The sequence below is a fragment of the Pseudopipra pipra genome, chromosome 17, assembly GCF_036250125.1.
Source record: "Pseudopipra pipra isolate bDixPip1 chromosome 17, bDixPip1.hap1, whole genome shotgun sequence".
NCBI lineage: Eukaryota > Metazoa > Chordata > Aves > Passeriformes > Pipridae > Pseudopipra > Pseudopipra pipra.
This window is the reverse complement of record NC_087565.1, coordinates 4,476,109-4,502,253: the sequence shown is the minus strand read 5'-3', so window position 1 is coordinate 4,502,253 and position 26,145 is coordinate 4,476,109. Positions and strand designations below refer to the sequence as shown.

At 43.2% G+C, this 26,145-nt stretch overlaps 2 protein-coding genes across 2 annotated transcripts in view; both read right to left on the bottom strand.

Moving 5' to 3' along the window:
* The window catches only part of LOC135423582 (peroxidasin homolog), a 45,499-nt gene extending 34,025 nt beyond the window's left edge, over positions 1-11,474 (bottom strand). Inside the window, exon 1 of the mRNA XM_064673991.1 lies at positions 8,255-11,474. Within this exon, the coding sequence (XP_064530061.1) occupies positions 8,255-8,418 (164 nt within the window). The 5' untranslated portion in view covers positions 8,419-11,474. The remainder of the gene's footprint in view (positions 1-8,254) is intronic.
* Positions 11,475-11,605: 131 nt separating this feature from the next.
* On the bottom strand, positions 11,606-24,289 carry PCMTD2 (protein-L-isoaspartate (D-aspartate) O-methyltransferase domain containing 2). The gene is made up of 6 exons (XM_064674000.1): positions 24,115-24,289; positions 21,102-21,430; positions 19,720-19,822; positions 17,786-17,957; positions 16,713-16,836; positions 11,606-15,181 (listed from the first exon to the last, which is right to left on the bottom strand). Exons 2-6 carry the CDS (start codon positions 21,406-21,408, stop codon positions 14,799-14,801), a joined length of 1,089 nt encoding a protein of 362 aa, XP_064530070.1. The 5' UTR covers positions 21,409-21,430; positions 24,115-24,289; the 3' UTR covers positions 11,606-14,798.
* Between the last annotated feature and the right edge of the window lie 1,856 nt (positions 24,290-26,145).

The following is a 26,145-nucleotide window of genomic DNA, read 5'->3' as shown; positions in this document are numbered from 1 at the left end:
TTACACATGGAAGCAGAGTTTAAAATAATAATTCTACAAATAGCTACAAGTTCAACACTTATTTTTAGACAGGCATCAACAAGAATTTTGGCCCTTATAAAATTCAGATTAGAAAGAGGTGCAGTCCTTGCAGGTGAGCCCAAAGTGACAGGGAGTATCTGGGGGGGCTGAAACAGCTTTGAGCAAGTACTTGGGAAGAGGCTACACAATAAGGAAAGCTGATTTTATTTTAAGATCATAGAATCACAGACTGGTTTGGGTTGGAAGGGACCTTGAAGATCATTCAGTTCCAACCCTCTGCCATGGGCAGGGACACCTTTCACTATCCCAGGTTGCTCCAAGCCCTGCCCAACTTGGCCTTGAACACTTCCAGGGATGGGGCAACCACAGCTTCTCTGGGCAACCTGTGCCAGGGCCTCACCACCCTCACAGGGAAGAATTTCTTCCTAACACCTAATCTAAACCTGACTTCTTTCAGTTTAAAACCATAGTCCCATGATGTAATGTTTCTTAATAATATAGTCCCATGATGTAATGTTTCTTAATTTGCAAACTTAATAGTTTGCAAAACTAGTTCTTTTACGCCAAAAAGTGCATAAGAATGTTCTTACTTTTTAGGTAGAAAATGCATGGCAATTTTACTCGCATTACACTGAAATATTAAATCTCTGCCTTGTTAGCCCTTTGTTATTAGTGAATGCAACAGAACACAGGCAAGTGGACATTGTCTTTTCTGTGGTGTTTTTTCTTTAACTTGTCCACTTTGACCAAAGGAATCAGAAGACTGATACAGTAAGAAATCTTTTCCCTCTCTTAGTGGTAAATATTGCACACAGAAGAGTTAGAGTGCAGAAAGAAACAGAGCTTCACAGTATTTCAAAAGAAGGTTTCTAATTGTAATTCACCAGCTCTGTTTGTCCACTGCAAACTGCAGTCCCAAAGGATCATCCTTTGGAACTGTAGTTTTTAACTTCACCTTTGACATTTTCAGGTGTGTTTGGCTTTATTTGCATTGCTTCAAATGCATGTTTCTTGCCCTTCTTCTTGGAAGGAGTTCCACATCCTTCTTCCCTGATGATGTGAATTTGAAGGTGTCTTTACAGAGTTTTCAAGGGAATGACTGACACCATAAAGGCAAATACAATTAAACATTGGCAACAGTGATAGCACAATGTGCTGCCTGTTCTCCATGGCCTCACTAAAAGGAAATGAGGAAAGACTAGACCATGAAAAAAGGTGAAGAAATACAAACTTGATTTATACACTGCAATGCACAGATACCAACTCTGCCTGCCCTGGGGGGTTGTAAAGGGCTGTGTAATTAGTCCAGGCAGCTGGCTACAGGTAATAGGGAACATTACAAATCCATGGAAGGAATATACAGGGGTCAGGGCTGGAGCTGTTGATGCTCATGGAAGGCAGCAGGGAGCAGGCAGTGAAGTGTAAAATACCACTTTGGGTCACAGGCTGCAGGCGGGGAAAACAACCCTACAACTATTTTAATGACCAAAGACAACTGCAATCCTTCCCAGCCCTCCTTCACACTGAGGCACTCAGCTCCCACAGCTGAAACAAAAAGCAAAAGCCAGAACTACAGGTAAGAGAGAACACCTCTGAAAACACAGGAAAAAATAAACCACTAATGTGGATGTCCTTGAGCAGCCAAGAAAGTCCTTGGCGATGCAGAGGAACCTAAATCTTCCTCTTTACCATGTAAAAGCTCCAACACTTTGGCTCATCCACAATGTTTTCTCTCCAGACCTTGCCTTAGCCTAAAGCACCGCTGGCAATGAATGTCATGGAGGGCTGTACTGGGAATTTCCTGGCTTGCCTGTATTTGATTGAGAACATTCCCTACAGAGTTTGCCTCCTCTTACACAGAAACACTTGTTTCTCTCTATTCCCAGGGCGCTTATTCTGGAAATTTACATTTCTTTTCACGAACAAGTGTGCTTTTCACAGGGACCCACCACACTGCTTCTCCCATGCCCAGCTGCTTCCAGCTGCCCTGTGCACCAGCAGCTGGGCTCCCTCACTCCTGCCTGCTTCTTTCTACCTGGGAATTTGCAAAATGGGGAGAAAAGTTAAATTCCTTGTGATTTAACTCTCTCCCATGTTTTCAAGGCCAGCAGTCTGGGATTACAAGATACCTTCCCACAAGGAACAAAGGGAATATCTGATGCTAAAAGATATCCCAGATTCTCTTCTACCTTCACACACACAGAGTGCTCACTGGAGGCCTGGGACAGCAGCTGTCCTGAGTCACCCAATACTGATCCCTCTGGACAACACCAGCTTGACTGGCTCAGCAGAAAATCTCACCAAACCCTTGTGCCAAAGCACCACAGCTCTGACAGGAAAGTGAGCTGGAATACATGGATAGTCTGGGATCTGCTATAGAAATAACTCGCCTTTTCTGAATTTGGGAACTCAATCCCATTATAGAGGCTACACAGAAGGCCAGAACTTGCAAATGGATTGGGAAATGGGTCTTGACAGAAAGACACTCCAATCTGTCTGAGGATCTCAGCTGCTATGAGAACAATCATCCCTGCAAGCACTGTGTGAAATAATTACCAGTGATTAGCATATAAAATAATCAATGCCTTTTACAAGAAACTTTCACTTCTGTTTAATCTATTGAGGCTTTCACAGACTCATGTATTACTATGTTAACTAAGCAGATAATTAGCTACAAAAGGCATTTTACTGCAGTTCCATGGAAATTACTGGGTTGGTTTCATGGAACCATCTTTTGTGCACAGCAGTAATGCTGACAGTTCTGGAGCAGAACTGGTTGGTAAGTGGCAGCCACACAATCATTACCAACAATGACACAGAGAATAAAGGTGGTTTTACAGAGGTAAGATGCTGAGGTTCTTTCCAGTGTTTCCTGAGGAAGGCAAAGTGTGAAAGACATCCTAAACACATCCTAAAAATATCCTATAAGTCAAGTTTCCACATATAAGAAGAACCAGAACATTTACCAGAAAAATGCTCGTTTCTCTTGCTTATCTGCAGAACATCAGAGTCAGCTCTGCAGGTTCCCCCATCCTGCCAAAATACTCCAGTCCTGGCAAGAAGGGAAAACTGCCTTGCTCAGATGGAAATGAAGTCTTCCAGACTCACTGTCATCAGCTCCCAAACTCAGGAATGCCCCTCTCCCACACGAGTCCCCAAATGGCTTTAATAAATGACAGCCCTCATCTCCCAGTCCCTACATGGACAGCTGAGCGCTGCCATCTCTGCAAGGCAGATGAGGAGACCGCGGGGAGGCTCAGGGCTGGGGGCTTTTCCAAGTCCTGGCTATTTTGGAGTGTACCAGCTTAAGACATTAAGATTTGACTGTTCAAAGAGTGAAGAGGAAGGAAAATATGTTCAGCATGGAAATACAAGTAAACGAGATGACGGGATCATGGTTGAAACAGTAGAGAGGGAGCAGATGCAGGGCTGTGGTTCCCTGTTACACTGCCACACCACTCACATTTTGAAGTTTTAGGGGATGGCAACACTAGATTTTAATTAAGAAATTACCACAGGCATTCCTGAATGCAGCTTTTTAAGATTTCAGCTCCCATAAACAGGAGTCAGATTTTCAAAAGGGCTCCCTCTGCGTCACAATCCAGCAGCCAGTCTATCAAGCTGGTTTGATCCCACATTTTCTGTGCATGTAAGCTGGTGGGAATGCTATGCTTCAGAGCCTGGTCTGGAAGGCAGTGCCAGGGCAGGAGGCATCTGCTGGTGCCTCATCCCTGGTGGAATCATTTCAACTGACACGTGGCATCCCTTTAGCTCCTGCCAGCAGGACAGGAGCAAAGAACATCTCCAATGCATAGTTTTGGTCCTGGACACATATTCAAGAAGGAAGATTACATAAAAAATTATTGAGGTCATCAATCTTAGATAATTAGAGCTATTATTTATTAGCAGTGGGTATGGAGTTTAGGGTCTGATCCTACTCAAATCAGCTGAGTCTATTCTTGGGCATTCCTGGCACCCAGGAGCAGGACTCTCTTAACCTAATGCCTATTTCCTTTGCACCATCTAGTTGAGATATTTCCCATATCAGATGAAGACAAACTTCCCTTCTTCTGAAGTGTGTTCTGACCCTGATCCAGAGGAAGTAAAAGAAACTCTTTAATATGCAGGATAGGTGTCAGTCTTTCGCTTTTTAAAAATCATGACCATTTAAGTTTTTATCCAGAATACACACACAGTTCTTCCTTAAAAAGCAGATGATAAAATCCCGGTATACCTATGGAGAGAAGGATGTGGTGAGGGCAATGAAAATACAAATAACTGAAGTGGGAACCTGATGCTGAAGCACTGGGAAGTTCAGTGAAGGCAGGATTCCAAACACTTAAGATAGCTACAATCACAAGAGTTAGGATGCTTTCATTAAAAGATGCTGGAATGTTTCTAGAAGGAAAATATGTATTAAGTGCCTTCTCTCCCCATTTTCCTTCTGATGAAGGTACTTCTATAAATAGAAGATAAAGAAAATTTTGGTCACCTCTAAAAGGTTTAATAAGGATTAAATTCTGCAGTGAAAGAAGCCAGCAAGAGATCCCACCTGGCACATGCAGAATGTGTGGGTGTGTATTTAATGGCTGCATATAAGACCATCACACACTGAGGAAATGAGTAATCCATTCTTCAACCCAAAACACACGACAGAGACCACAATGGGAGCAGCATTTCCAAGAACTCATTTGCTCAGTAAACCTTTCCCCAACAAATGTATAAAATTCCCTCTCAAAACTATGCTCATTAATAGCCTAAGAGAGATACACCCTGTCCTACTCCAGCCTTCCTCCCGCGGGAGGAAGAGAGGAACTGAGCAGCCACCAAACAATAAGCACAATGATGTGAAGGGAAACAAAACTTGTAAGCTGGCCATGCTTACACTGCCCAATTAGCAGCCAGGTCTGTGAACAACTGGGTCACCTTCAGTTCATGCCAGCAATGTGCTCAGATCCCAGATCCTGCCCCGTCTTTGCCTGTGCCCTCAGCTATGTTTCTCTAGCAGGACTCATTCATTATGTGCTCTGCATAATGCAGAAAGGAGAATAACCCACGGATAATTGGATTGCAATCCATTAGCTGCCAGCCAGAGGGGAACTTCTTTCCGTGGATTTCTTCCACTCGTGCCCGCACGTTTCAAAGCTTATTGTCTTAAATGTCACACTGTAGAATAAATGACGGAAGGTTAAGGATCTATTCAAATTTTTGGAGTGCATGTTCCACAGCTGCTCCCCTCCTTGGGCTGCTGGCTAAAAGAACTGCCTGAATCCCAGCAATAACCAGCAGATCACATCTGGATAATCATGTTCCAATTGAACAGACAACAGCCAAAATACGTTTGCAGTTCTACACCACGAATTTTTATAGCTTATCTGTACACGTGTAGTCATTCCTGCCATCCTATCCACGTGTAGTCATTCCTGCCATTCTATCCTCTGCTCAGGATAAAACCAACGGACTTCATTACCAACAATAAATGGTCTGCTGCTAAAACCAGACATTGGGTTGGATCCTCAGCTGTACCCAGCTGGGATTGGGAAGGGAGGAGGGAAACGGCGACCAAAGAGGAGCCAGTAACAGCTCATCAATCCTGGAACTGGTTCCATGCCAATCCCAGCATCGCTCGGAGAAGGCCACGGGCGGCTCCGAGTTCCGCCAGCTGGCTCCAGCCCCGAGGGGGCCATCTGCCAACGGGGCTGGTGAAGGACAGTGTGTGCCAGCTAGGAGACTTCCCCACTCTTCCAGGATTGTTAGAGAGAGGATGGCACGGAGTCACGGAGGTCAGAAAGTCCCAAACTCCCAACTTCAAAGCAAACTCCATCTGGAAACTGCAGCTGTTCTGCGAGGGAACCGAGCTGGAGCCTGGGATCGTGTTTGGAGCTGCAGTCACAGACTCAGTCCTATTCATACCGAAGGGTAAGTGTGGAAAATATCCCACATTTTCTACTCAGAATAACTCCATGATCAAGACTATTCTTGCTATAATTCTGAAAGTTCAGTCTGACACAACAGTCCTCCCAGGAGAAAGATTAACATACCAAAAAGCTGGAGTAGTCAGGGCTTGGTTAAGAAGCATTCTTTGATCTTGCACAATTCAAAAAAGTTTAATTATTCAAATGTTATTTATAATAATACAATGGGACGCTGGCTGGGAAATGCATTTACATACATTAGATCTTCAAGATAGCCAGGAAGTCAGGATTTTTACTTGCCACACACCACACAAAGGCACATGATCTGCCAACAGAGAGCACTCACCAGGCTCATGTGTCTTTATATCTTTGGGGATCTCTGCTTACCAGTATGGGGTTTGCTTAAAATTATGCAGACAGTAGTAAAAGAGAATAAACCAGATAAATTGCCTTAAAAAATACTGGTCTACAGTCACCTCATTTTGGAATATTACTACTTTTACGTCTCACGCCTGTACCATTTAGTTAATGTTTTAAAACCCAGTTTCCCATTCAAAGTTCTTGCTCTTCTGTTAAACTAAATAAACCTGTTTTCCAAATGGTTAAGCAGGGAAAACATGGGCCATTTACAAGCAGTGCACATGCAAACCAGTTAGAGCAGAAGAGAGGGAATTAGGGTGACTGCACTGGAAAACAGTCACCTTTCTAGATTCAGTTTTACAGGCAATTCAATGCAACCTCCATCACAGCAAGATACTATCTGGAATTTTACTAAAGCTGCAAGGCCAAGCATGGGCCAGGGTCAGGGTTTTGCTCCCTGCAGCACAGAGAATGAAGTGTGCTGCTGCCAGAGGGAGCAAATGTGACAGCAAATGTGGCCACATTTCAAACACAGAACAGAAATTAAGCTTTAATGAGCTCAGAAATATCTCAGTTCAGCCAATGAAACAAATTTTTCCCCTCAATAAAAATCCATGTTTAACCAAGGAGGAACCAGTTACTTTGCTAAAATCAAACAATGTCAGGGTATTTGAAATATTTTGATATTTCAAGATGCAGAGGAATAAGAGGGAGAAAAAGTTTGGTGACAATTGGAAGAGCCAGACACTGTGAGTTGCTGTAAGTGCAGATAATCCCTACCCAGTCTGCACAGTACTGAGCAGTGTCACACTGTAAATAACCACTCCATCAACAGCCCAGGGAGAGAGAAAGCTTTGGCAGCTGTAGCAAGTGTAGACCTCATCCTGTGGGTCACTAATGCTAGAACCTCTGTGGTCTCCATCCATGAAAGCAGGTCTGAATGGCAGCAATTAAATGCCAGCATCCTGCCCACATCATGTTCCTCAGGCTGCAAGCAGAGAAGATGCATCAGCAGCATTAGTGAGATGTCTGTGGGAGAAATGCTGGTATGGATGTGGCAGCTGAGATAAAATTCAGTTTGTTAAAAGCAGCTCGAGTTGAAGAAGTTTTACAACTGGCAGCAGTTTAAGCAGGATGAGTGCAAAGATTAATTTTTGACAAGTCTTTCCAACTATTTGCAAAAAGGGTCTTCCAAGCCAAGAGATCAGATAAGAACAGCACAAAGGGAAGCACTTTGTCACATGCCACTACATCTCAAACCCACCTTTAGGTTCAGGATTAGTTTAGAATCACAGGGAAGTGCTCTTCTGCCTCTCTCAGTAAGAGCTATTTAGGAGTCTCCAAGCATTACCCATCGTTTTCCTCCACCTTTCCTGTTTGAATGGACTCAGCCAGCAGCTCCCTCACTCACAGGTACTTTATTTCTCAGGGAATCTGTGAGTTATCACAAGCATTACTTTTCAAATAACCCTTAAGTTTGGTTTGCATAGTTGAGATAGAAACTGGAAAACCAGTACTTAAAAATTTAGGAATGAAATGGTGTTGTATGTACCCGGAAAGGGTAGAGACAAAAGCCTGAACTGCTTTATTTCCTCTCTCCCCTACACCCAAAGCTTTCTAAAATGCAAACTGCATACATTTCTATAAGCTCAGTTTAATATTTATGACTTTTGATTCTCCAAAACAGTCTTCCAGTGCTTGCCCTGGCATTATTCTTACAAAATTTTTCAATTCCCTTGATTGTCCCATCAGCAATTAACTGATGCCAAAAGAAGCAGTTTCTGTTCTGTGTTTTAAAAGCATGAAACAGTCTGTGAGGTCGGGAATTCTGCAGAGGGAAAAAAATAAAAAGGGAAGATAAAAGTATGCTTTTGGCCTTGACTCTTTTTTTTTTTTTTCCCCTTCTTTCTAAAGACCAAGCAGGTAGAGAAAGGCAGTAAAATGAAGTGGTTACTCACAGAATGTTTGTCTGGGGCGGGATCTCGGGGATGGTTTCCAACATCAGATGCATGCATCGCACCGTGGTCCTGAAGCACAGGCAGCGACTGGGGCAGGAGCAGGAGAAACCAGGCAAGAGGAGAAAACACAAAAAGCCTCCAAGAGCTGAAGGTTTGATGAGCATGGTGTTTGCTGGAGTGCATTTGCCTCAATTCTGAACTGCAGGGAGCTGACAAAAAAAAAAAAAAGTTTCCCAGCCCTGAGGTCCAGGAGGAGGGGACTCATCAGCATGTGTTTGCAATTAAATTAAGGCAGTTTGACAGTCCAACCGCCCACCCCCTCTGCCATTATGTACATCACTGAAGATCAGACTGTCCCCACCCCTCTTTAATTGTGGCGCTGAAATATAAACTCTTAATTTTGATTTATTTTCTCCTTGCTGCTTCTTTCGAACAGCAAGTTAACTCCTCACCTCCTCCTGGGGCATTTGTCTGACAGCAGAATGCACCTTCATGGACAACGACCAAAAAATGATCCCGTGCTTCCAGGGCTGAGCTGGGATGCAAAAGATCCAGGGTCAAGGTTTTTATGTCAAATTTTTTGCCTTAGCACACTCTGAAAACTAAGGAGAGTGTCTTATCCAACAGCCTGTCAAATGTGTTGGGCACTAAGACTTTTAGGATAGAGGCTGTCTCTTATTACATGGAGTTACAACACCCAGCAAAAATACGTTTCCAACCGTTGATGGGAGCGTGGAATGCTACAGATAAGTGATTTTAAAAGGGAGATCACTCACAGAGATAAATAACCTGCAAATAAAGACAAATCCCCATCCTGCAATCTCTAAAGTTTCTTACACAGAGTAAAAGCTGATTCATTTCAAAGACCTTTTGCCAAATACAATTTCTTTCTATAAGGATGCCATTTGGAAAAATGTCAGGATTTTGGAGACATTAAAGGCAACTGAGGGGTGAAAAGGGAAAGAAACAGTGAAATCAACCGAGTTTGAACTGTAGGAAATTTAAGTCCTCTGTTTGTTTCTCCCAGTGAATGATAAAATTGAGACACAAAAGGCAGGATTTGTTCCTATTTGAATTAATCACCTTTGTAAAGAAGCTTGGACTGAAACCAGCTTGTCTTTAGGTTTGCAGTTATTACTACACAAGGTCCTAAATGTGTGGGTTTAGCATGAAGGAGGCACTAACACACATTAGGATATAAAGGTACTTGAGGAAGTACAAACACAGTATGAATCCACATTACCTGGACGATCAAATGAAGGTTTCCCATGAACCTACACATCTGCTTTAGACTGTAATCTAAAAAATAATTAATGTGACAGAGGAGTACTTAACAGTGATATTTATACCTTCCTGGTTCATTTCTCCCTTCAGATTCTCTGTCACTTGAGCATTTGGGGAGTGCTTGGGTTTGGGCTTTCACCTAAAATTTCATGTCATAGAAGGTAAAATCACTACTTTTTTTCCAGCTATAAAAGAGCATTATACTGCAGGCTTTCTGCCTCTAGTCCTCAGGCAATCTGCTGTTTGTTTGCCTGGACATCACTTGGAAATCTAAGCAAGTTTGCTGAACTCATCTGCTCCCCCTGTGGACCCGACCCATGATTTTGGGCAGAGTGTCCTCTAGCGGCCACCCAACCCAACCTTCAAAAAACGGGTTGTAAAAGGCCAAACTATCAGCTTTAGCCTTTATCCAACAACTGGCAGCTGAGATCAGAGTGCTCCGTGTGAATATGACAGCTTTTACTTCCAATTTGAGATGTCAAGTGCATTAGAAGCACATCCTCCATGTGCATCAGACAACACGTGTTATGTTTAAGTCTTCCTCTGCAAGAACAACAACAAAAAAAATCCCTTCTAGGTTTATTTCTATTGCAGCAGGAGAGCTGGGCCAGGCCCCACTCAGGTTTCCTTACCTACCGTCTGGAATCGTATTTCAGCGCCCGGCTGTGCCACGGGGGCAGCTGCAGGAAGGATTGATGGGTATTTGCCCCCTACTTTGTAGGCATGGGATCTTCAGCCAAGCCAGCAGATTAACAGCAGCCATAGGGAATAATCTGAGTGCAAAAAGGCAAGTGCTGCAACCCCCACATTTACTTAGAAGCAGATCTTTCCTTGAACTTGAACCATACCTCTCCCACTTTGCTTATCTCCCCTTAGTGACAAATGGGATGATTGTGGGATGTTATGAAACACCAGCAATCCCAGTCCCCTTACTCTCACGTTAACTTATCTGATTTTCCATCAACATGAAAAAAAATGTTTAAAAAAGAGTGTGCAGCTCTGAGCAAGAACCAGAAATTAACTCCTGAGCAACTGGAATTAAAGTTAACCCTTGTGTTCCATGCTCCAGCATTTCCAGCCTCTTCTACACAGGCTTTTCAGACCTGTAGAATGCAAGGAAGTTTGGGGGTTTCTCTCAGGTGTGTTTCTCCCTCCCTCCCTCCCCCCCCTTTGTTTTAACTATCAATTCTGTCCCAGTAGAAAGACTTCCCTCAGGGGACCTACCCCCTCCCTACATCCCAGGGAACTGTGATGGTTTACGTTTTGCAATGAAGTGAACATAAACATTATCTGACAAATTTAATTTCCTCAATACCATTTCCATGACACATCCATGGCTTTCCAAAGCAGAAAAGGATTTTGTTTCAGCAAGCATCACGTGAAGGAAAACATTAACGTTGAACTAATCTCCTGTTATAGCTGGTAAAAGGACATTTATCATACACACAGATGACAGGAAGAAACACACAGACAGGCAATTATCCTATGGAATAAAGGTTAACAGATTCATTTAATTAGCAACAGCTGTATTTGCTGTTATGATCAGTTGCCTACCACAGCTGAAGCCAAAATATTATCCCCAGTACCAGAGAAATGAAAGCCTTGAACACACCTCTCAAAAATCTGCATTAATTAAGCACTGAAGCGGAGCCCAGGGGACAAGAGGGGAGCTGCAGGTCAGAATGCATGGAACAAACTCCCAACATGTTTGGTTTAGGAAATTCCTTGAAGTACAGAAATCAACTGAATCAACTCTGGGTATCTGCTGTCCACAGGTTGATCAGCCAGGTAAGTGAATTCACTCTTTAACTGTTCTGATATACACTAAGTCCAGATCAGTTGTGTGTGTGCTGATTCCAAAAATCATCTTGCACAACTGCATTACATAAAGGTTTGGAACTCATCAGCTGGGCAGGTTTCTTTTGAGATTATATCCTGAGGAGTTCATCTAAAACTATGCACCTGCACCAAACGTTTTTTTCTAGTGTTCTAGTGTTTTACCCTTCAATTATGAAAATAAGCACTTATCTACAAAGTATTCTAATCACAACATGATGCAAAGCCATGTTAAGAAGGCTAAAAAGTCTTTACTGAATTTATTGATACAGAAACACTTATTAATAAAGTTTAAATTGTGTAACACTTCTGCATGCCTCAGGCCAATTTAACTCTAGTTTCAATAGAGAGATTTCTCAACTTACACACTCATGATTAAAGCAGCCTGAAGTTCAGTTCTTTTCCAAATTTACTGCAGGATTGAAACCTAAAAGGAGTCACAATAAAAGTGATGACTACTTAGAACACAAAAGGAAACAAAGCAGGTACAGTTCCTAGACAGCTTACAGACCATACAAACTCAGCTCTAATACAATTCCTCTACTAGAAATGCCTACAAAACTACAGTGCAAGTGCTTGTGCACAGGGAAAATGTATTTACAGTTCCCCCTTATTTACAGGCTATTAGCAATACTATTTCACAGTTATATTACACATAAAATTTCTACTATGTGTTTGTTTGGACCTGTGTTTTTTTTGAACAAGGGGACAATTTGACAACTTAGAACATAAATTTCCTGTATATATATATTTATTTATTCAACTTCATCCAGGAAAAAAATAGCAGTATTTATGCATCTTATAGAAAGCTACAAAAATCTAGCAAATGTAATAAAAAAGGCAAATCTGGTGAAAAATCCAATAAATTATCTTTTACAACTGCGGCTGGGATGGGGAATAAAAATCAAACAGGGATAAATGAAAGATAATTCTCCCTCAACTGGTCAGCTCTAACAGAAGCTCAGGAAGGCTTACTAGTAAGAACCTGAAGTTTAATGCCATTTTTAAAGGAACTCTTTTAAAAGTTTAATAATTAAACCAAAGGATGACCTGGTAGCCAAAAGCAGGAGGTACCCTGAACTACAGAGAGGTGTGGAAATTGTGCCATAACACACAAAGGCACCTGGTATGACACCTATTAAGCAGAACATCTAACAAATACAGAGGCCACAGCCTTTGGGGGAGCACAGAGAATAATGACACGTAGATTAAGCCTCTCTTTACCACCATATTCAGGATATTCATCTGTGGGAAGAAATCCATTGCAGTTGCCAGAATTACACGGTGGGTACGTGCACGTTTACAGGAAACCATCAGCTCAGTGGCCACAGAACTGCCCTGCTTAAATTAGAGAAATAAAAACCAGAGGGAGCAAGCTAATTTGGGGTGCCATTTAGACCAGAAGTGGAGACTTAGGAAACCAGAGGCAAAACACAGCTTGTGCCTGTGTTATGTGCCCACAGGCACATCATACAGTATTAGGAGATGATATTGTCAAAGATAAACAGAACTCCTATGAAGCAAGGAAGAGTTCTTCACTTCGGGCTCAGGCATACAAGAGTTATCCATTTATTTTCAAAGCCACACAAAACTTTGAAACACTATTTATCATGAAGCAAGTTGTGCAACTCGGGACCATTAACCGAAAACCCGGCGTATTTTTGGCAAGACTGTCTTTCTTTCATTGCTCCTCAGAGAATGAGGAGACAGCACATACACACAAAAAAAAAAAAAGATACCAAAGTGATACCAACTTTAGTGCTTCAGATGGGGCAATGCCTTAACACAGCTGCACCACCTACTGAGAGGGGGCCTTTCATCCCCCCCCAGCTTTAGGAGTATTTCACATCAACACAAACTCAAGTTTCTTTCCAGCCTTTACCAGTTTAGGCAGATTTTTCAAACAGGCTGAACCAAGGAAAACTCTTCTAAACATGATATTTTTTTGTCCACGGACACTGTGGACTCCCCATCCCTGGAACTATTCAAGGCCAGGCTGGATGGGGATCTGAGTAACCTGGTCTAGTGGAAGGTGTCCCTGACCACGGCAGGGGGTTGGAACTAGATGGTCTTCAAGGTCCCTTCCAACCCAAACCATTCTGTGATTCTATAATTCCACGGTATCTCCTTCCACCACCACGACAGGAAGACTTGCAAACAAAAATCAGAGCTCACACCCACAGAACTGCAGAGTGTCAAGTCCTTCCACGTGAGCCTGTTAAAACACGTCTTCGTTGTTGCAGGAATGAAATAATGCACCAAGCTGAGCAACCTGGTTGCACACACCACATGTGGAACTCATGTGCACGAGCTGTATTCCAGTCAGCTCACCTTGCCACAGCAGGGGCACACACAGAACACCTAAAAACTGCACCAGTCTGGCTTTCTAGACTGTTTCCAGGTTCTAGACACCCTCCAGAAAACTATATTGGGCTGATTTACCTCTCAGGCTGGCGCTCTGCACTTCACTCTGTTCAGCCCAGATGATCACACTTATCTCACACGACAGTAAAACCCCACAGATTCTGCTTTCACAGTCAGTTTTCACAAACTCACTGCTCTGCAGCTCCTCTCTACCCTCTTCCCCATTCAGAATGACTCTGTAAACATTTCCAGAGACCACAGTCCCAGCTCTGACAACCCCTGCAACCTGTCAAAGTCAAGCAAGCTTTGCAATTCCTCACTTTGCCTCCATTGCTTTAAAAAATAAAAAAAAAAAACACAAAAAAACCCCAACAACTCATTCACTAGAACAGGTGGTTCCCATTAAGAAAACCAGTATTCTGTAAAACACTTTTACTTTTTACTGAAAAATTATATAGAGTTTATAAGCAAAACAGAGCAACCAAAGTGGAGCTGATGCTTTCCTTCTCATTCAAAACCTGGATGCCACAAGGGTAATGCCAAAAATTTCTTTCCTTTCTGTAAAAGTTGTGCTTTTTCAGATTACTGGAAGAAACTAGATTGGCCAGGTCAGGTTTTACTAATAATCTTAACTGTCCATTAAACACACACCATGGCAAACCCATGGCAGGTTTAGTGGGAGAGAGCACAGACAGGAAAGGTCTTTGGGGAACTGCTTAAGAGTTTTTCAAAACTGACATTCAGTAGAGAAGCCATGAAATTTTTAAGAGTATCTCTGTGCAGTTAGTTTCAAGGGAATTAAATCCTCCTTTCCACAAGCAGCTGAGCATTTCACCAACTTGCTTCCTAAGGAATCCCTGCTGTAGGATAAAACTATAGCACACAACTGAGAAGGACAAAGAAACTCAAAAAAGCTATAATGTTGAAGTTTACAGCAGCCACATTCCCCAGCCTACTGCCTTGCGTGGTCACATTTGCAGGCAAGCAAGTGGTGTACATTTGTCAAGCCCTAAGAAGTACTTTATTTTCTGCCTAATTCCCACTTTCTAGAAGCAGGAAACTACTTCTCCCTGTAATAAAGCAAGTAATACTTCAAGGGATCGGGCAAAGGCAGTCTCAAGACCTTTTCTCTCAAAAAGTTTACAGGAGGGTCTGGCTTTAGTTCAGAGGGTTTGGTTTCTTCCTCTTCCTGCCTCTCCTCCTCGATGTCCTCGCTGTTGTTGTTATCATCTGACGGGCTGGAGATCCGGCTGGCGAAGACCTCTTTGTCCAAGAAAACAATGGTCTCCATGCGCCGGCGACGGACACGCCTCCGTTTAAATCTCGGGGGGTTCTTCAGCCCATTCCCAGTTTTGCTCATCGTTTCCTGATGAATTATTTTCTTAATGGTCCCTCGGATGGCGATGCGAGCCAGGTCCTGCAGGCTGCGAACGGCCACGGGGGCTGGAACGAAACAGAACCCGTGAGCAGACACGGAGAAACTCCACCCCCCCTCTCCCAAAAGTACTCACAGGAAAAGTTCTGTTTGCTCAAATTAAATCAGGCCATTTGAAATCCCTGCTGCGATTACACAAACAGCTCTATTCAGCTCCTGTCAACTCAGATAAACTGCACTGCAACTTTCCAAACAAAATTTAATTGCGCATTTGTCTCATTAAAAAATTTGCCTGTTTTGATCTCAAGTTCTCAATTATTTTAAGATACACATCTCAAAGATCATAAGAATGCACACTTAGCAACCAGAACTGTGATTGTTTAATTACTTAGAAAAAGCTACTTTCCTACTGTAGATAACTAGACATGAAGTTTATTTAACTCTTCCATAAAATGATTTTTCTGTTGAGCTGTTACTTCAACTTTGCCAAGTTCTGTATTTATAAAACACAAGTACTATTTATGCTCTTCAAAAACTGCTTCAGACTTACTTAGTGGGAGAAGACAGGATGGAAACCATTTTGTAGAAGTAATTATAGAAGCGTACAATAAGTTACTGTACTGAAATATCTCCCACAGTAATGGTTTGGAAGACCGTCCTGTCTTCTACACGTATTTGCTGCCAGCCCATAAATACATGACATAACTCATAGAGTACAAAGAAAAAAATGTATTAATACACACACATTCATGAACTAAAATGAACTAAAACTGAAACAAAAAATCCCTGTCTTCTACCAACGACTAAGCTTTCCTGGGACCTGAAGGAAGCAGAAAAAAATTACATGTAATATATGCGCAGGTCTCACTATAAAGCAACCTACATACAAAACATGCTGAAACATGCACTTAGTGGACTTTCCAGCACAGTATGGATTGTTTCCCGAGCTCCTTTCTGTCATGCAGACACCTTTCCAGAATAAGACCAAAGCCTGACTAATCTCTTTATGAAGGTATCTCTGTCTTCAGAGGCTTCTCGACCCTGAAATCCTAATCTAGAGATTGAGGCCACTGATACAACCTGCACTTCAAAAAGCCAACCAAGAAGTGCACAACTTGTATTCCTCAAGCATTCCAGCTTCAGGATAATTCTGAATTGCTGTGGGATGAGAGCCTTTGAGTAGGTATTTTATTCACAGGTCCTGAGTGTGTATTTCCCATTGAGAACCACGACAGTACATAATTCAGGACTGAATTGTCTGCACGTGCAAAACCAACAACCAAACATCCCTCAAAGTTCAGGTACAATTACACAAGAAATCATTTGTATTTGGAATGATGGTCTAGTGGAAGGTGTCCCTGCTCATGGCAGGGCTTTGGAACCAGATGATCTTTAAGGTCCCTTCCTATCCAGGCCATTCTATGACTCCACAATTTAGAATCTATTTTATGCAACTCCCATTCTTGCACGAGACAGACAACTGTTCAAAAGGGAAGCACTTGGAGTAATTTTCCTTGAAAGGATTCCCAGGGATGTCACACAGCTCACAGCCAAACAGCAGAAGAAACCTCCCCCATGCTCAGGAATGTCTGTACTCACGCAAGTGAACAAGCCTTGATTTTCCTGAATCTGCGTGGTTTGGCTGAATCAAAGGAGCAAAAGAAACAGCAAGAATCTTCTTGGTCTCCCAGGCAGAAGGACCAGTACGAGTTATCTTAGTCAACTAAACCAAAACAAGGAGATTATTGTCCATTGTGTGAACTACAGTGAGATTTTTGTACAGAAAAAAAATGAACAAATGACTTTTCTGTCTGAACAAGTGGTTAAAGTACTGGAAGCTACAACAGTAAAAGGTGATAAGGAGAAACACTGGTGGGTTTTTAAAAAAAAAAATAAAAAATAGGAACTTCTTGCAGGATTAGCCCTAAGTAACTCTTGCAACAGAGCAAGGGCACTGGCAGTTTGGGACACTGCTTTCCCAGACCTTCCTCCATTCTGGGCCAGAGCTGCTGTGTCTGATGCCTGAGAAAACTCAGTCACCGATGAACATTCACTCCTGAAGAGGTCTGCAGATCACTGGATTTATGTTCCAGCTCAAATTTCCTGCATTAACTCACTGCACACCATCGTACTCGGAAGGAACCCTGCACCCTGCTGCTCTGTACCCTGACAGAGAGAAAAGGTCAGACACCTACACCTCAGCCCATTAAAACAACACATCTTTACACCAGAGAGATAAAATTGAATTGCAATCTTGAGCTCACACATGGGGCTCTTGCCCACTTTTTACTAAAAGGCTCCATTGACAATTGTAAATAGAGACATCTTGCAGGCTCTTTCACAAGCCAGTTGGGATATGCAAAATGTTGTATTTTGTCATCAAGCCCAACACTAGATTACGTAATTGAACGAAGCCTTGCATACATTTTCTGCAGCATGAAAGTAAAATTGCAATTAACAACAGACTTCAATATGTGAAAGATTGATAGAACTATAAATTTCTTAAATATTATGAATGTGCAGAGCTCAGTTTCCACTCATAGTGAAAAACCAGTGCACTTAATGATTTCTTCAACCTGCTACAAGGGCAAGATAAAGGAACAGCTATTGACTAAATCAAGATCAGAATTAGGAATAACTGAAAGAGAAACAGGAGAAGAAAGGCACTCAACCTTCTCTTCCAGAGGCATGACAAGAATTCCCCCAACTTTCAAGAGGTTCTTCATGTAGTCCTCGTGTTCCTTCTGTACTCCAGCACCACAGTAAACACGGTCATACTGAGTGCAGTCCGGGGAAATCTCTAAACAATTGCCAGTAACAAAGGATGGCTCACAAAATTCAAATCTGAAAGTGAAGACGACTTGTATCAGACAAGAATAATACAATTTATCCAATGAATTATCTTCAAAATTCTGAAAAAACTAAACTACAAAAGACACTTGAAAAAAACCCTCAGTTTTACAGGATTTCTCCTCCAAAGCCCACATATTCTAGACATTATTGTAACAGAACAGAGCTAGAAGTCTCAAAACCACAGAACAATGAGGTCAGAATTCATGGATTAAACTCTCCAAAGGATAAGGATGCATAATTTCATACTTCAGATGCAGGGAACTCTTCAGAACAAGCTATTTTTAGTCACCTGATGCTGACTCAGTTATAATATGCAAATATAAATATTAGACCTCTGATTGCAGACAAAAAAGTCTTTTAAGGACTGCACCTGGGTTTATTGTTGCAGTCTCAAAAGCTGGCTTTCAGATGTGGGGAACTATCACCTGATGCTACAGAATTATGCTTTGCTGAAGCCAATGGAAGTTTTGCCATTAGCTTCAAAAGAACTGTGATTTTACCCTTCACAAAAAAAGGGACCTTTTGCCTACAGCATTTCTGACTCAGTGTAGAAGAAAAATGAATGATTCTATGATGCTTCTGCTTTTCTTACGCGCTCCAAAACTACATCAGTTTTAAGCCCTACATTTATGAAGTTGTACAACACATCCATTCTTCTACTGGTATCTTGAGTGGCAGCTCAATATAGCATCTATTTATTCCTAAACACTTCCTGAAGCTTTCTGGTTTTGCAAAGCGTGCTGGACATTCAGAGCAGCCAGTGAACAGTTCCTGCACACGGTGTTCCAACAGCACAACCCAGCAGACATCACTCAGCAATGCCAACTTTCCAGTCATGATGATTCCTGAATTCAGCTCACTTTTGCTCCATAGCTATATTTGTCTGGAGAGAGAAAAAAAGTCTTCCTTAAAACATCTATTTAAACAATAGCAATGTGACTCTGAAAAAAAACACCCAGTAGAGCACCATCCACGCCAAAAACCGTCAGCCTGCTGCCAACATCCAGAAAATACAGCCCTCTCATCAGCAGCTTTCCAGTACAGCAGGAGCAGCACAAGGCTGAGTAGTCTAAAATCCAGCATGTAATGACTTTAATTTTCTTCCTCCCAGGAGAGGAGGATATCAGGTATCCACAGATGCTTCGCTTCCCCGTCTGAACAAACTGTGCAACGGATCCAAAAATATGACAGCTACAACTTTTACTGCTGAGGTTACTATTGGCAGTGGTTATCTTGCTGGAAAGTTATTACTTGTGACAGCAGCAAAATGGAGGTTCTAAGGAAGAACATCAATCAAATCCCAAGCAGTTTTAGTACCAACTTAATCATCTTAAAACTACCTCCTTATTTTAAAACGTCATTTTTCTTCTTTTCAGATAAAACATATTAGGCCACCACAGAAATCAGTTCATATTCTTCTCCTCACCGTGCACGCTCCCAGACCACAAAAAGAACAAGTATAGTTAATTGCAAGTTTCGAGCTGTCACTGCAGGTACATTTCAAAACAAACAAACTTCCTCAGCTCCCTCTAAGCCCTGCAACATCAGCATGGCTATTGAAAACACAGCAAACAAATCAGAAACTCCCCCACAATACACACGGGCTGCGAAGGTCACACACTGCAGCTCAGCAAGCCTAAGGAGCCCGAATCCTCAGATTACCCTGAATCCAGAGGGGCCACATGGGAGCCAAGAACCACCACGACTAAAGCCAAATGCACAAAATTAACCCCAACGGGCATTTTGCTCTCACTTGTCGAAGCTGTCGCTTGTTTTAATGAAGAAGTCCAATTTCTGCTTCGCGTATTCGATCACGTCCGAGTGAAGCTCCACGCCGTGGTTAACACCAAAGGGACCTGCAAACGTGGAACACCAGGATAAAGGTAACAGGCAACACCACGAAATCCAGCAGGATTAATACAGTTTGGGTTACTTCCTGGAACAGACTTTTCCCGTGAGTGTCAGACAGTCAGTGTTTGTGTAGGGTCAGCTCTCTTAGCACTACAATGGGAATTGCAACCCTATACCTGCAATTTCTGGCAGCAAATGAGCCTGTCTTGCACAATTGATTCTGACTCATTTGCTCTCAACTATGCAGGAAACTTCTCCATAGCAGGGAAGCACTGCTGCCATTGCTGTAAAACCTGGAAAAAAAATTCCAAGGCAGAACAACTGCCTGCATGTTTTAATACATCCCTAAAAATTTTTCATATTATTTTTATACCCCCTTGTTGATATGACAAGGAATCAGGAAAAGTCATCATCCACTGTACTTCAATTAACAGCAAAAATAAACTGGGAGATACAGAAGTTGTTCTGCACTTGTGTTTTTTATTCAGAACTGACAGGGTAATTTTTGAAAAAATTCTAAAGAATATAAAAGCCCTGGAGTTACATATTGGTATCCCTGGTAATCTCAACAAAACTAGGAGAAAACCACAAATGGGAGATGGGAGGGAGACTCTACCCTGAGAACAAACATCTCAGCAGTTAAAATTCTTGACACCCACTAAAGGGAAGTTTGTACCCTACAGCCATTTGCTCTCTATCCTGGCAGCACAGCTCTGACTGAGACACCCCTGGGTGAATGGAAAGGGCACAACTGCACTTGGGTGATTTGCTTTGTGTCACTGTAGATGTGGTCACAAAATCAGTTTTGCTGCACTCCGTGTTTTCCAGAGAATATTCCCACCCGTCTGCTAGAAAGTGTCAAAAGTGGACCTCAAACATGTCTCAGTCTAAACAGCACAGTGTGAACAGAAACAGGCACAGTGCAGTTGTAGTCACAGCTTTCTGTGGACATGCTTAATCCTGGTTTCAGCTTTGTACTCCTGGTCCTGATCTGGGGTCATCTTTAGAAGGAAACTAACCCAAGTTCATGTTCCTGCAGGAATCCACTACAACCACCTCTGGAAATACATCTGTGCCTGTTCTGATCTGCCACAGAAATCTGGAATCCCACCTGGTTCCAGAGAGAAGGTTGCAAGAACCCTGATAAACAAGCTGGATTAATGCATTCTTTACTTTCCCAGCTATCTTTTAGTTCCATTACTTGAGGGATGATTCATTCCAGATTTCAAAACATGTTTTTCAAAATCTAACACAAACAGTTAACGTGATCGAAAAGGTATTTACCCAAGATGAGTCCAACCATAGAACTCAGATAACCAGTGCCACTGCCAAGATTCAGAAATGACAGCCCTGGTTGCAGATCCAAAGCTTCCATCACCTCAGAGTAAATGCACGGTGCTGAGAGATGAATATTCCCATGCTTCCATGCCAAGTCCTTGTAGGCATTGTCTTTGAACTCTTCCAGGTAGTAATCTGCTCGATCAATGGCTCGGAAGGCCTGTTCCACCAGTTCTGTCCTGATGTATTGTGCTTCCTTCAGGTTATCAATTAATTCATCGTTATCTTCTCCCGCACTCACTGCGCCTCCCATCTTCAGCAGTCTTCTATAGACACTAAAAGTAAAAGAATAAAGGAAGGTGAGGAACAGAACGTGCACTTCAACGCTAAATTATGCTGCTGTGTGTGAAGTACTTTGAGAGAGACCTTTTTGTACTCCCAAGGACCTCAAGCACTGGAAAAACATCACCAGCAGCACTCCCAGCCCCCATTCCAACAATGGAAAACAAAATGCAGCAGATCTGGCATCCAGTACCTGACACTAGTGGGGGGGTGGGGGGGAAGAAAATCACAATAGGCAATTTCAATGTGCAAGTTCTGTCTTCAAACGCTCCCAACATTTTACCAGCATGTCAGCTTTTCCACTGAACTCTTTTATATAAAGGATTATTCCAGCTCCTGTGCTCGTAGGTCACTTTTCACTGCAGGTCCAACCAACAGTGCAAGTTTGGCCTGTCTGTCAGAATTCTGGTCACAAGCAGACTTTCTATCTCTAACAGCATCAATTAAGACACAGGCAGCAAATCCAAAAAAATCTCAAATTACATTTTCTTTGAACGTGCATCAGGATGTTGATTTCACAAAGGTTAAAAATGCCCAACAATTCTGATGCATCAACCTTGCTTACTTTAGCAAATAAATGCACTTTCACACAGCTCATCTCTAGAGCTTGAGCCACCCCCATTAGTAAAGCACTTAATGATACAGCAACTGCAGAGAGAATTTCCACTGCAGCCTGTGGAATTTCTTAGGTCCTCTTAAGCCCTAGAAGAGCTCACCTTCAATTTGGTAACTCCTGAGTGACAGAGATCTCTGAATTACAAACACTTCTGACTTCACTGACACCATCATGGACCTACTCAGGCTTGTGGGTGTGGGGTAAGGAAAGGAAACGCTTTCCTTGACCGTGCATTACACTACACATGGTTATAATGCTTCATGTAGTTAAACAGCTACAGGTTTTAAAGGAAAAGGTATGGGGGGAGAAGAACACAGAAGAACTTATCACTCAGAATTAACCTAGCTCTTCCCCCTTTCTCATATCTTAAGAAAAAAAATCCTTTCCAGAAAACCCAACATGACTCTGTCAATGCATTTATTTACAATGCCTTTCCCTGCTCACAATAATAACCACAGAAGCAGCAGCTTTGCAGTTCATTCCTGGGATCAGAAGATCTGCCTACAGCAAAATTGCTGGGAGTTTATTTGTTACATTCAGCAAGAGCAAATTACAGACTTTCGTTTTCAGAGGAAACACAGAAAAGCTGCAGGACTCCAAGGAAATTTCACAGTTATTCAAATAACATGCCATTCTGATTACCTGGAGAGGCACACAAAACAGGATATACTTAGGCAGGGACCTCGAGCCAGTTTTTAATCCATTCATGCCTCAAAACACATCAATCCAGTTCAAGACCATTAATAAAACTTGAAATAAAAAGCCACCCCTCTCCTTTCGACAGTGACTCCTTCATTTTCTCTCCGAAAAATGATTGTGTTTTATTACTTCACAGTGGAAACACATCAAGTTGAAGGCTCAGGTGGGTTAATCTACCAATTATTTTCCCCCCCTCCTCTTACATACTCAAAACCTCTGTGCATTTGCACATGTAGGGTTACCTGAATCTTTGTTCAATTCACTTTATGTAACATTCCACATTAAAACACTCTCTTTTCTGAGGGTATTGATTCCCTTGAGTTTCCTCTACATATTTTTGTTCTTAGGCTTGCTTATTTCTGCTACTCTTTCTGCTATTAAAAAAAAAATAAATTGATTTTTAGGTTTAAACTAAGAATACAAAGTTGTGCCTTTAACAATGTTCCACTTTGGATCCCCAATAAATTCCTCCTGACGTACGTGAGCTCCACTGGGGCAACTGGTCTGACCTGGTTTTAGCTCAGCTATATGAACAAGTGTTTTTCCATGTTCTACAACATGGAACACAACAACAACTGTTGTCTGAAACATTTTTTTAACGAGATCAAGGAACATCCGAGCTGTGACAGGCATAAAAAATAATCAGTTTTACTGGACATTAACTTAGTTCCAATAAAATTACTGCTTTATGTGCAGAACTCCTGACACTCAAATTCCTCTTAATGTAATCCTATATATTTCTTTAACTTTGTGGGAACCAAGACTGTGGGTAGGGCTTATTTTTAACAAACTTTTCAAAAGAAAACCCTCACCCTCCACAACAAGCCCAGCTGGAATTTTTACGCAAAACCAAGAGATTTCCACAAATCCGAGCCAGGGACAAAGTTCACTGCGCAAAAATTCGCTGCTCGCACAACACGGGACACCAAACCCAGCAGCGTTTTGGTGCTGAAACACCCCCCGGGGAAACACCCCCTTTAAGGAAAACAAAACAGAGAACGAGCAAACCAAAAAGCAGAAAGCGAACGAACGGGAGAGAAAACAAACAAACAAAAAGCAGAAAACAAACAAACAAAAAGCAGAAAACAAACAAAAGCAGAAAAACAAACCAAGCAACCTGCCCCACGTGAGCAGCTGCGTTCAACCCGAAACCAAACCCTGGGACTGGAGCGATCCCTCCCTCCCGCTGCAAACAAACACCGCCGGGGGCTCGGGGGACGGCTCCGAACAATGCACGGGGCGCACGAACGCAATTCCTCAGCCCCAGCAGGTCTCCAGGGCAATCCCTGCTCTGCCATAACGCGCTGCAGGAAGAACGGCAAAGGTGGGGTTATTTATTGATTTAATAAGAAAAAGAGGCACCTGAGCGGCCGCGGTTCGGCTCCGCTCGGCTCCGTTCGGTTCGGTTCGGCTCCGCTCGGCTCCGTTCGGTTCGGCTCCGTTACGTTCGGTTCGGTTCGCGTCTTTTCGGTTCGGTTCGGTTCCGCTCGGCTCCGTTCGGTTCGGCTCCGTTGGTTCAGTTCGGTTCGGCTCTTTTCGGTTCGGTTCGGCTCCACTCGGCTCGGTTCGGCTCTTTTCGGCTCCGCTCGGCTCACCCCAGGCCGGCGCGCTCGGGGCTGTAAACACTGCCCAGCTGAGCGCCGGCCGCGCCACTGCGCACGCGCGGCGCGCACCACCGCCGCGGGCTGGGGGGGGCGCGTGGAGCACACCACTGCTGTGCCCGGCGGGGGGCGCCGTGCGGGCCGTACCATGCGGGGCCGGCGCGGGGGCGGATAGGGCTGTACCACTGCGGGGCTGGGTCCGTGCGGGAGCCGCAGGGATGGAGCCCGGTGGGATTCTCCGTCAGACATGGGGAAATCTGCCAGCAGCTTCTCACAGAACACACCCCTGTACCCCCCACCCGCCCCCTCTGCCAAAACCTCGCCATGCAAACCCAATGCAACGTACCAGGAGCAGACACAGACTAGGAGTCCCTTCTGTCCCATCTGTCCTGGGAACATCTCCCAGTCCCAGTGTGGCTGGTTTCCCCCAGCCCTGTGCCCTTCCACCGTGCCCTAATTGCCTGTTCCCAGCACGGGGCTGCATTTCCACGCCTGCTGCTTCAGCTCATCGCCCAGTTCTTCCAGTCCTTTAATGCCCACGGTGACAGCACAGTGCCCCAGCTCCCGCTGGGATCAGGGCTTCCCAAGGCGTGGGATGGGATAAGAGGAGCTGGGGAGATGCCAGTCAGAGCTGGCACACACAGTCCTGGCGCTGGAGCTGAACCAGGTGTTCTGATATTAGTCACTCTTGGGGAAAAAAATCATGGGAGCTTAATGAAAAAAAAATAAAAATTGCTGTGAGAACTGGTTGATATTCTTAATTTTGAGCCTGTGAACACCTAACTTGAGTTACATCCTTGAATTTTGTTTGTTGGTTTGGTTTTTTTTACTGCAACCATAAATGCCAGGTATGAATTTACTGAGGAGTAAGTGAGTGAGATGCAAATTCACCTGATTCCAGGGGCTGAGCCTTGAAGGAAACATGGAGTATTGTAAAACTTCACAATATCTGACTTGCCATTTGTGTAGTGAGGGATCCCCCAACATGATCTGAGTGTTAGGCATGTAATTTAAATTTTACCTACCTGTGTAAGCTCGCTCAGTGGCTGTAACATGGCAGGGCCTGACAAGACAAGGGGGAAAGGTGTCTCCTGTGACCTGTCTCGGACTGAGAGAAGTTATCCTCTAAAAGTGTGTGTTTGTCTTCATGTTTAAGTGACCCACACAGCTCTGGCTGAGGCTGCAGATCAAACAAAATTGTCTGGACTGGCCTTAGATCTTCATGGACTCCATATTACACACAGCTGCAAAATGAGAAGGAAGAACGACATCTAAACAAGAGGGTTCTTGATTTAAGTTGTCTGGAGATGAATTGTGGAAAAAAGGCTGTCTTGGCAGACACAACAAGCCCGCAGTGAGAAAAGAAAATAAGAATTACTCTGGTAAATGAGACTCAAATAGGAGAAAGTGAATCAGCATCCGAGATTTATTTATGCTTTAAGGTGATTATCTCAGCTGCCTTCATTAACGTGGTAACAGCAGACTCTGCAAACAGGCAGCAGGGTAATTCTGTAGATGTCTGCACTTTCATTTCGCAGAAGACAGCTGCCTGGGAGAATGGGATTATTGGTGGGAGAGCGAGCACTGAAACTCCTCCTTGCTGATTCAACCAAAACAGGCCGTGGTGATTGTGCTCGGGCACAATGGGCAACGCAGCGGAAACTGCAAACGCAGGACAGACAAACTCCTTGCACGTGTGATTCCAGGGCTTCCATTCAGCATCTGCTTCCTTGCCACTAGCATCACTTGAAAAATAGCAGTTGTTTTGTGGGTTGGGGGAGTTTTTTGGGGG

Excerpts from the sequence above, each read along its gene's own strand:
- PCMTD2 (XM_064674000.1), bottom strand. The coding sequence starts at position 21,408 with ATGGGAGGCGCAGTGAGTGCGGGAGAAGATAACGATGAATTAATTGAT. Across the intron at positions 19,823-21,101 it reads TATGGTTGGACTCATCTTGG|GTCCCTTTGGTGTTAACCAC; the intron begins GTAAATACCTTT and ends CCACGTTTGCAG. Across the intron at positions 15,182-16,712 it reads ATCAAGGCTTGTTCACTTGC|CCCCCGTGGCCGTTCGCAGC; the intron begins GTGAGTACAGAC and ends GTTTCGTTCCAG.